The sequence below is a fragment of the Rhineura floridana genome, chromosome 2 (genome assembly GCF_030035675.1).
Source record: "Rhineura floridana isolate rRhiFlo1 chromosome 2, rRhiFlo1.hap2, whole genome shotgun sequence".
Taxonomy (NCBI): domain Eukaryota; kingdom Metazoa; phylum Chordata; class Lepidosauria; order Squamata; family Rhineuridae; genus Rhineura; species Rhineura floridana.
This window is the reverse complement of record NC_084481.1, coordinates 100,277,523-100,288,436: the sequence shown is the minus strand read 5'-3', so window position 1 is coordinate 100,288,436 and position 10,914 is coordinate 100,277,523. Positions and strand designations below refer to the sequence as shown.

General features: G+C 42.3%; 1 protein-coding gene across 2 annotated transcripts; it reads left to right on the top strand.

The window, feature by feature from the left end:
* Positions 1 to 37: 37 nt before the first annotated feature.
* On the top strand, positions 38 to 9,669 carry VPS37C (VPS37C subunit of ESCRT-I). Of its 2 annotated transcripts, none has more exons than XM_061609781.1 (6): positions 38 to 147; positions 1,795 to 1,869; positions 4,549 to 4,665; positions 4,748 to 4,919; positions 5,509 to 5,591; positions 7,618 to 9,669. In XM_061609781.1, the coding sequence occupies exons 3-6, from the start codon at positions 4,573 to 4,575 to the stop codon at positions 8,371 to 8,373; spliced, it is 1,104 nt and encodes a 367-aa protein (XP_061465765.1). In that variant the 5' UTR covers positions 38 to 147; positions 1,795 to 1,869; positions 4,549 to 4,572; the 3' UTR covers positions 8,374 to 9,669. The 2 variants fall into 2 exon arrangements, with proteins under 2 accessions (XP_061465765.1, XP_061465766.1); XM_061609782.1 differs by having other exon boundaries at positions 39 to 143.
* The last annotated feature ends 1,245 nt before the right edge of the window (positions 9,670 to 10,914 follow it).

Here is a 10,914-nt window from a genome sequence, read left to right as displayed (position 1 = left end):
GGAAGCCGGCTTTGATCAATTTCCCTCCTCTTCGTTTGGAGTAGAATGAGCGTACACAGTTTCCGGCTTTCGCCCGGAAGCCGGAAGTACTTTCTGCGGCTCGGGATCCCCACTTCTGTTCCTCAGTTCCCCTCCGGCTTATCGTAGGTAAATCGCGATTATTAGGGAGTTTATCACTTAAACCTTTCTCGTACCGCTTCGCGAGAAAAGTGAAGCTGCGTTCCCCTGCTTAATTGCTGTGGAAGGAGTAGTAGCGGGAGAGTAATGATGTGTGCGGGCGACACCCTCCTTCGCACCTGCTCCTACCTGATAGGACCCCATCACCTCTCCCCAGGTGGATCTAGGTGATCCACTCGGCAGGTTTTGGGGTGGTCCCGGGCGTGGGGCAGAGAATGCTTCACTTCTAAAATGGCATCAGAGGGAATTGAAGCTTCTGCCCTTCTGGAAGCCACGCCTCCTTCTGTTAGCTCTGGCTAGAGGCAATTTGCTTTTGCTGGTGCAATGACTTCCTTGTACAGACTCAAAGACACTCTCTCTCTCTTTGTAGCAATATTTTATAATTTCTGGGCATGTACTCCGGCGCTGAAAATAGTTTCTGGGTAAATCTATGGCTCCGATTAAAAGTAAAGGGGCCACTATATTAATCAGTTTGAATGATTACATACTGTTTTGGCTGGCTCTAAGGTTGTGGTTAAAGAGGGAAGAAAGCTAACTGCATGGTACCAGAAATGCTTGCCCAGATGGTGACCTTGTTCTTATCCAGATTTATCTCATTCAGTAGCACATTTGCCCTGTGCCTTCGTCCCTGGCCTTCCCCTTATTGTACGATACCTATTGCTCAGAAACCTTGCACTCATCAGTGGCATTATTCTAAAGTACATTTTTAGTAATGCTCCAGTATACGAACAGCAACTTTTTCTGTAGCTAATATTTTCCCTGCAAATCTCATGCTGCGTCATCTGTGGTTAGCAGCTGACCTCCCCTTCTCTTCCCACCAGTTTATTCTCACAAAACAAAACATCAAGGTTTTCAGGCTATTTGTTGTATTAGTATCCAGTATTGGCCCACACAGGGATTCATGTTAATGTTTAGTGCAAATAGTGGATTTAGTGGATTGTTCTGTTTTTGCCACTTGCACCAAACAAAAGTGTAACTGTAGGAACCCAGCTTTGCTGTGTCCATGTGGATGGCTTATAGAGGCATGTGCAGAACACTTTTTCCACTATGCAGATATAACTGAGTCTTGCCTACATATGTGTATAACCTTCAGAAACTAGCAAATGTGAGATAAACCTGTTCAGTGATCTCATGGAAAAGTAGAGTATTTTAATTGGTCCTATTTGTGAACTAGCAAACTTCCTGATGGCTTCTGGAGTTCACCAAGGGACTTTCTAAGTAAGAGTGGATCCCTCTGTATCTGACATTGAGCATATTTCACATATTATATAGGCAATTTCATGTGTTACCCAGAGGGCAACCTGGATTTGCTGCCAAGTTGTATTCTCAAGAGAGAACTGCAGCCTTCCTGGCCTGCACAGCCTCCTCCTGACAAGTGTACCTGTACTGTTTGCAGATTTGTTTTTGCAATCACATCTAACATTTTCACGTGTACACTTTATATGATCTTTTGCGTTCACTTAAAAAAATCAAATGTATGTACTAGTTCTCAGCTGTGCAAATTGTGACAGTAATCTTGAAACTAGAATTCTTTTTTCTCCACAGTCAGAAGAGCTTCATTCATTCAGTTTTGGACACAGGCAGGCAGACACAAACTTGGCTTAATTTCTCTTGCAGATGCTGATGCAGAATCCTCAGAACCAAACATATGAGATGCTTTGCTTCAAGCAGAGGTAGAAGAGATAATACAAGGTAGTAACAACTAATGATCCTTGCCAGTTAGTGGTTTGTGTCTTCTGCTGTGTGTGAATTCTGGTTTAGAGCAGGCCTGTATCCAGTGCTCTGTGAGCATAGTTCTGCTGGTGCAGTGGGACTTCTGTTTCCCCTCCTCCCCTGCACCTCCCCATGTCTGCCCTGGAGGGTTCCCTAACCCTCTTGAGCTGATTTTGAGGGCATGTGTGGGGCTGGAGGGGATGGGAGAGGAAGTAGAATTTCTGTTGCATGCACAGAAGTCTGTTGTGCCAGCAGACCTGCAGTAGTGTTGAACACAATATTTGGAAAATAAGAACTAAACTGTAGGTGGCAATAGGAGATCCATGTTTGGATCTCTACTGTTCTTTTAAAAATAATTGCAGCTGTGTGAGGGCCTCATTCCAATTGCAGCAAAGTGTTGGGTGGGGTATGTTTAGCCCTTGTTCCATATACCATTTTAATAAAAGAAATTGCCCTTGTAAACAATTTTGGTGTGGAAAATAGTGCAGGGTTACCCATATGCTACCTGTTTGTTTTGCCTCAAAGCGCAAATAGCAACTTCAGAAGGGGGGTCATTTTTATAAGGAAAGCTGGGGGGGGGAGTATGGATCTTTCACAGTGTATCTTGTGCTTATCTTTTAATTGAGTAGATGTGGAGTGAGAGTAAGGGAGAGTACTGTGTTCAAAGGATCTTATAAACTGCTGAAAAGTCAGATCTCAATCTGGACCCAAAGGATACTGGGTTCAGCTAACCCTCAGAATCAGCTGCAATGGGCACATGCAGTGGAAAGGTTTGGCAGTGTGACTGTGTATAACCTTTGTCATGTATCTTGGCTGGCAAGGGGATGAGAAAGGTACCATTTGATGGCTAGGGGATGATGAAGCCGTAAGAAGACGGGGAGAGATGCTGAGATGGCATTACATGAACACAGATTATGTTTTTCTGTGGAGAAGACTAGGCAAAGAAAAAGGATGGAAATGTTTGTTCCCACCATTGTTCATTATAAAAAACCCTAGAGGAGAGAGTAGGGTTGGCTTGGCTTGGCCTGGCTGACCAAGGGAAAAGTTCACCAGGCCCTTTGATATCGATGGACACTTGTAGCTATGAACTCTTGAGAAACTTGGAATGAAAATAATGTATTAATTTGACTATTAAGTTGATAGTGTGGAGTGAGTAAAGGCTGATACAACGCTGTAAGTTTCCCAAAGTTTATTTTTGTGTTAAGTGACTAAATATTTTTATTATTATTTTGATGATGATGATGATAATTGCAACAGCATAATATGGAGCAGGACTTTATAAAGTATCTGTGCTGGTAATTGCTTTATTGTCTCTTTATACCAGGGCTGTGGAGTTGGAGGTGGAGTCGGAGTCGGAAGCAATTTTGGGTGGAGTCAGAGTCGGAGTTGGTAGAAATGTTCCAACTCCGGCTTCAAAATAAAATTAATATTTTAATTTTAATATTGATTTATTAATATTAATAAATTAATATATATATGCCATTTATGAAGGAGTCGGAGTCGGACAGTAGAAAAATAGAGGAGTCGGAGTTGAAAGTTTGACGTACCGACTCCACAGCCCTGCTTTATACAATGTCTTTGTATTGGGCATTGTGCCTTTGCTTAATTTATTTCAGTTACAATACTGAGTCAGCTGCCCATCTTCCTGATTCAGCATAACACATTAGGGTGTTATTTCAAATCCTGATTTTCAAAAGAGATTATTTTTATATACTCCTTATAAACCCAGGCAATTGCTGCAATATACAGGAGAGGGCCTCCTGCAAATACCATCTCATCTATATGATATAGCATTTGGGCATTTAGTGTGATGACACCTACCCTTGGGAACTCCCTTCTGTTACATAGCAGGCAGGCACCATCTTTTTTGTCTTTTTGGTGCCTATTGAAGACCTTTCTTTTTCAGTGGCCTTTTAAGTGGAGATCTTTATCCCAGTCTGTTTTTATCTATGAAATTCTTTTTAATTGTTTCTAAAAGTGAAATTACTTTTACATACGAAATTGTTTTTAATTGATTTTTTATTGTTGATGTTTTTACTGTGAAATAACTTCAAGATATTTATGCCATTCATAAACAGAATCAAATAAATACCTACATATTTTAAGCAGACAATAGTAATATCTGAACCATCCTTTGTGCTAACAGTTGTGTATTGGGTGCTGCTGAATGAGCTGGAAGTATGCAGACAGGGCTGGTCTGATTCCCAGTTGTTCTAAAAACAAAGGCAAAAATTGCCTTGACCTATCTTGCCTGTGTACAGTATGTCACTAACACATACATGCAGAGAGTGCAACATATGTTATGGCAGTAATGTGTCTTCCTTCCCTACTAAAACTGGAAGGTAAAGATAACATGTTACTGGACTAACACTCACATGTGGCAGTTGCAGTCTTAAATCCAATGTGCCAAAGTGGGGGAGAGGTAAGTGAGCATGATCATGGTGTGCCACTGTGCACAGGTTCTACACCTTTTGTCTTATGTGGAAATAGAGCATCTATAAACTAACAATGAAATTGACAGACTCTTCCTGCAGTCATATGCACTTGGTACTTGGATAATAAGGGCTCAGACCCTTATTATCAACATATGACAGGCTTGGAATGCCCAGCATGAGACATAAAACCTACTAATTGCTCATATCTTCTTTTTCATCCCAGAGGTATTGATGAGCCTCCCAAAAGATGGAGACATTCAGAGAAAAGACTATAGATGAGCTGAAGGAACTGCAGGAGAATCCAGAAGAGATCGAACGTTTGGCACTGGAATCTAATGAGGTTAGAATACATCAGAACCATTAGACTGAATGGGGGTGAACTTCAGAGGACCTACTCCCTAACAATGGGCCATCTTCCTCAGGTGCAGGATATCCAGTTGGAAAGGGAGATGGCTCTGGCTACAAATCGTAGCCTGGCAGAACGGAACCTGAAGTTCCAGGAACCCCTAGAAACAGGACGTGCAAACCTCTCTGACAAATATCAAGATCTGCAGAAGCTGGTGGAGCGATGCCAGGAGCAGAAGGCAAAACTGGGTAAAGCTTCAGACCTGTCTTCCGCAGTCCAGGACACAGGGCAGTCAGTAAACTTTTTTTCCCTAACCTGATTTACTTCATGTGATTTCTCCTCAATGTTGGGATGTACACTAGGGTTGGCTGCTCCTGATTTGGAGATGGCTCCTATTTCTTGACACCTGTCCCACTCCCTTCTCAGTGCTGCTGTGAATGGTGGTCAAGGAGGGAACATGATTTACAAAAAGATAGTTTGGTTCCCTCTGTTCTGAGGCTTCTGGCACTCTGAATTTGGTGTGCACTGTGGTGCTGATGCTATTTGTACCTGTATAACCATAAAAAGCTCTGGGCAGGTGTAGTTCCTGTACGTGGGCAACAGAGCTCTCAATTCTTCTTGGTCTTCCAGCCTCTATCTCTCAGTTATGGCTGGATAGTTGCATGATGGCAATGCTTAAAAGAAATGGGTCCCGTGTCTTTAGAGGTTGCAGTCTACCTATATTTGTGCATGCTTATGCAGAATCAGGAACTGATATCGTCACAGAGAAGGAGAGGAGACGCTTGTTTTGTATGTCATTTTAAATCACTATTCTTTATTATTTCCCCCTCTCACCAGAGAAATTCTCAGCAGTGATACAGCCTGACACCCTTTTAAATCTTCTACAAATAGAAGGGCAGAAAATCGAAGAAGAATCTGAGGTCAGACTCATTTAAACTCAAAAGGAAATGAGACTTGACTTTTGATACAATTTATTAATACTGAAAATCTATTTTTAAATGGTGGTTCCAAAGCTCATTCTTCTCCCCCCACCCCAAATTTACCCCCATGTTGTAGATCCAGACTGTCAGCCTGGACTCTGTCACCTCTCATTTCTCACTTCCTAAATTCCAGCCAGCATGGGAATCATCTCCTAATTCCTTCTCAGTAATATAGTTCAAGTGTTTTATTTTAATGAGCCTATTTTATTTGCTACAGTGGATGGCCAGTCAACAGCATGGGTGCCAGAAACAGTGCAGGAATCAAGAGTTTGTGCCACTCCTGGACAGCCATAGAAGAGCCAGTGACCTTGGCTGTGGCTTAGAGTCCAGCCCGCACTTGTGTTTGGCTTTCACTGTTCTGCTGCCTGCTTCCCAGTTCAGTGGGCTAGATGCAAAACAGTACCTCAATCAAGGTACTGAGGGCTGCAAATGTACTAGAGTGGCACAATACCATAAGTGGACTTGTGGAAATTTGGTCACCACTGTTGTAGAGCAATGCCAGTGTGCAGTTGCTTGAGAGGGTCCAGGCTCCCCTACCCCCAAACTCTATTCTGTTTTGAGCAGTCATAGGGAAACACAATATATGTTTGTACCACCACTAGTCCAAACTGGTGCAATTGCAGAGTGCTTTATGCTCCACTTTATCTATTGACTTTTGCAGCCGGGGGGGGGGGGGCAGCTCTCCAGTTGTGTTAGATGAGGGACATTCCAGACAGCTTGAAATCTTAAGTTAGTAGATCTCAGCAAGGAGAATTTCCTCTTTTTCTGTCTTGTTTCTTCACTACTGACAAAATAGTTCTACTTCCCATCGCTCATCACCAGACAGATTTGTGGGGATCTTTGTCTCTGGCCATTTAAGATCTGCCTTCCTTCTCTTAAGGCTATGGATACTATAGCACCCTCAAATAATTCCTGTAGTATTTCTTCCCCAAGTTTACTATGGACAAACATGCAGTCTTTAGGAGAAAAAAATATTTTTAAAAAAGTTTTTTTATCTGCTCCTGTGGGTCTCCTGCTGTGATTCCAAAACATTTTTGTGGCCCTCAGAACCCTCCCATGTTTCCATTTTAATTTTTAAAAGTTTTGTTTTACTGAATTTGAAAAACTTCTTTTACACATTGCTCCATAAATCCCCCACTGTGATGCCAAATGTATTTGGTGGCTTTCTAGCTCCCCCCTTTGATTTTTTTTAAAAATACATATACATTTATTTATTTATTTAGCTGCCTACTTACTGACCTTTCCCACTGATCCCCTAGTGGTCTTCTGTGATGCAAAGGTTTTGTGATCCCACAAAATTTGTCCTCCCTGCCCCAAGTTTAAATTGGTCTCACCAACTTTTATACTTCAGCCACACCTGTTTTGACATGTGGCCCTTGTCCTGTAAAAGGTTAGCCACCCATGGCACATATAATCAGAAACTGTTTCCTAGTTGGTGTAATACTTCATGATGGTACATTCTTTCATTTGTAAAGGTCTCAAAAATTCTTATTAGCCCTTTTTGTCTCCATTGTGACTGATCAAAATGTTCTCTTAGAAAGCAAATCTAACCTGAGAGGCTGATTTAGGAAAGCCTCTTAACATAAAACACGAGTCCAGAGCAAAGGTTTGTCATCAAAGACAATTTTCCCAGATGACTTGTAGGATGGAATGCATTTTACCACAGTTTTCATTTGCTTTTCTTCAAGTCCTCTTTTCCTAGGGACCTTAGGGTGTGCTCTGTCAAACTGGCCCTGCTTTTCCCTTTGTCTTTCTCTTTTTTGTCCCTAACCTATGGACAAGAGTAAGAATTTCCATCTTTCTTTACTTTGTCTTACTTAGTGTTGAGTGGAAAGCTTGTTTTGCATTTCACTTGTATAAAAAGTTCTCGTTGAAAGTTTGCATATGTTGCAACGTAGAACATAGCAGAGAGCCTGGTTCCTTATTGCAAGTGAAAGCACTGGTTTAATTATCTTTTGCATTCCAGGTAATGGCTGAAAAGTTCCTGGAGGGCGAAGTGCCTCTGGAGATATTCCTTGAGCAGTTTTCCTCCATGAGGAAGTTGTCCTATCTACGACGGGTGAAAGTGGAGAAGCTTCAGGAAGTGTTGAGAAAATCTCAGTCTTCACAAGAGCCAGCCGAGAGTGCTGACTTCAACCACCAGCATTCTTCATGCTTGTCTTCTGGGCCTGCAGATCAGCTGCCACAGAATAGCCCGGCTGGTGGACCACCCTTTCCTTTACCTTACAGCTTAACTCCTTGCATGCCTACTGGCCCTTCAGCTCATGGAGCTCTTCAGCCAACTTCTTTTGCAGGAACACCTGTTGTGGTGGGACATGTCACCTCCTCCCAACCAAGTACCCAACCCTCATTTATGTATAGATCACCTTTGGTTCCAGGATACCCACCTGTCTCTTCTGGTGGTTCATTAGCCCAGTCTCAGGCAGGAGACCCATCTTCATCGTCTGGGTATTCTTGGTCTCCATCCAGGGGATCCCCTTCTGGAACAGGATACCCACAGCTCCCTGTTAAAGGTCCATCTACAGGACCTGGTTTCCCTCAGCCTTTGCAGCCTCCATATTTTCCACCGGCAGGGAGGCCACAGTGCCCATATCCTACCCAGCCTCCAGTGCCTAACTTCCTTGTTCCTTCCCAGCCTCCATATCCCACAGGCCCAAGCCCATCCTTTGGGTATCCACCCCCACCCCTGCCCCCTCGGGGCCCTTCTTGGTCAGGATATTAGTCACTGTTTTCAGTATTCTTTTACTTAGTAGGCTGATGAATTGATTTTTGCTAGCTATAGAAGTCCAGGATGAAAACGGGTGTGTCAACCCGAGAGACGCACCTCTGTTAGCATTATACTGATGGCATGTGTGGTTTGATGCTTATAAGGAATGCCACTGTTCAGTTCCTGAGTATCAGGAGCCATTGACTCTTGGCAGCCTTCAGTGGACAGTCAGTTCAAGCCATAGTGCCAATATAGGCCCAGACACTTAGTTGACGGTATGCTGGCATTATAAATCAGTCAAGCATTTCTGATGTAAAACACATTTTTTCCAGGAAAGGAATGAATATATGCTTTCTCTTGGCACTAAAAATACTAAAAAGTAAATACTGCACGGACCTTAACTTGCTTCAGAACTAGTATGTGAGCTAACACAACAGAGAAACAAAACCCTCCCTCACTTCAGCTCCAGTCAAATTTCCATCAATCTCTCCATGCTGGACATTTCCACCGAGATTAGCTGTATTGCATGTTCCTCTTTTTCAGCGTGTTTTCATCACTTCTAGCCTTGCCGGGGCTAATTTTGGCTTGACTTTCCTCTCTGAACAGATATACAGAGGCTATACAGTGGATGTATTAGTTGTACTAATAATTAGTATGTGGAAGATGTGACCTAGAACAGCCTTTCCCAACTTTTGAGTCCCCAGATGATGCTGGACTACAGTTCTCATCATTCCTGACCACTGGGCATACTGGTTGGGGCTGATTAAAGTTCTAGTCCAACAACATCTGGGGACCCAAAGGTTGGGAAAGGCTGACCTAGAGGGGCTTGGAACTGTTGCTGCACATAAAACAGGAAGGTTGACTTTTATAGAAAGTCAAAGAAGCACTGCATTTTAATTTGGGGGAATAATGGGCAAAATGTGACTGTTCCTATTTATGTTGTTGATTATAGCATACTTCACTGAAGCTTGTAGGCATCTCTGGCTGCCAACATAGCCAGCCTCTTTTCTTTAATAACCTCTTGGTGAAACAGAGGACTTTGATAATGAAGGCCTCTCCCTCCTCTTTGCTCATTGTCCCACTTCTTTCATGTAAGAAGAAAAACTGGCTATCAGCTGAGAAAACAGAGGAAATCGTGGCGATCAAAATGGCTTTGCTAAAGCACTTTACCTTTTTGCTTGCCCGTAATTTATTTATTAAAAAAATAGACTACTAATAGACTTGACCAGGTTGAATGATTTTTGGAATTTAGTGGAAGCAATTCCATATCTGATTAATTGTGATAATAAAACTTGGAAGTGTTGCATATAAGCTTACGGTTATGTCTTTTGGAAATGGAGTTGTGGCTGACTGATATCTGATGTTGATTCTTCTTTTTTGCTTGCTAAACATCTTCCCGTTGACTTCTAATTTGTGTCGTCAAGGCCCTTCACCTTTCAGTCATAGGTTCCGACCTTTCATCTTGTCTGTACCTTATTTAAGAAATCCATTTGTGCATCTTCTCCACAGACCAATAAAGTTGGTCCTTCTCAACATCCTTCATGTTTTCTCTGTCTTGTACGTTATAATTTCCATCATCCATTTGCCCTTATTCTTGTCAGCTCTTGTGTTATTATCCTTTATTAATGTATTTGATGTTCTGTTACAGTGTAGTTAAAAATCATAGCCTACCCTATGAGAGGTTAACTCACAGTTCCCCAGCTTTGCTCTGTTAGGTTAGATTGTAACCTAGCATATGATAATCATTCCAATACTAGATCAGAGGTCTTAACCTTTTCTAGCACAAGGGCTGCATTTCGCCACATACCAAAAGTAGGTGTGAAATGGAGATGGACTGCCTTCATGTCGATTCCGACTTATGGCGACCCTATGAATAGGGTGTTCGTGGTAAGCGGTATTCAGGGTGTGTGTTATCATTGCCACCCTCTGAGGCTGAGAGGCATTGATTGGCCCAAGGTCACCCAGTGAGCTTCATGGCTGTGTGGGGATTTGAACCCTGGTCTCCCAGGTCATAGTCCAACACTCTAACCACTTCGCCACACTGGCTCTCACAAGTAGGTGTAGCTATCATACTCTCATATGTGTGCACACATGCCACTTACAAGACAAACATAATGAGACTTACTTTTGATTGCAGACACACAGGATTGCACTGCACACTACAGAATTTTATGCAGAAAGATATACTGGCAGCACTCCCAGAGAAGACAATATGGCAATAGCTGTCATTTCCCCAAAAATTATATCTGTTTTTAATAATTATGAACAATACTCTGGAAATTAACTGTAAATAGTGGCACTTACTAGTTCTGTAATGTGGTTCTTAAAGTCAGTTCAAAGGCAGAGTAAGCCTATTTGTTCAATTTTTCTGCTTCCTAAATGCACCTTTCTCCTAATCCCATGCAAGTCAATTGAGTGATTAAAGTATCTAGAACAGACCACAAGTGTTTCATCTAATCAATTCTTAACTTTGTTCTGTGGAACTTAAGATGGCTCTCCTTTGCCTTTACAACAACCCTGTCAGGTAAATTAGCTTGAAAGATAGTGATTGGCCCA

Excerpts from the sequence above, each read along its gene's own strand:
- VPS37C (XM_061609781.1), top strand. The coding sequence starts at position 4,573 with ATGGAGACATTCAGAGAAAAGACTATAGATGAGCTGAAGGAACTGCAG. Across the intron at positions 4,666-4,747 it reads TGGCACTGGAATCTAATGAG|GTGCAGGATATCCAGTTGGA; the intron begins GTTAGAATACAT and ends CATCTTCCTCAG. Across the intron at positions 5,592-7,617 it reads AAATCGAAGAAGAATCTGAG|GTAATGGCTGAAAAGTTCCT; the intron begins GTCAGACTCATT and ends TTTGCATTCCAG.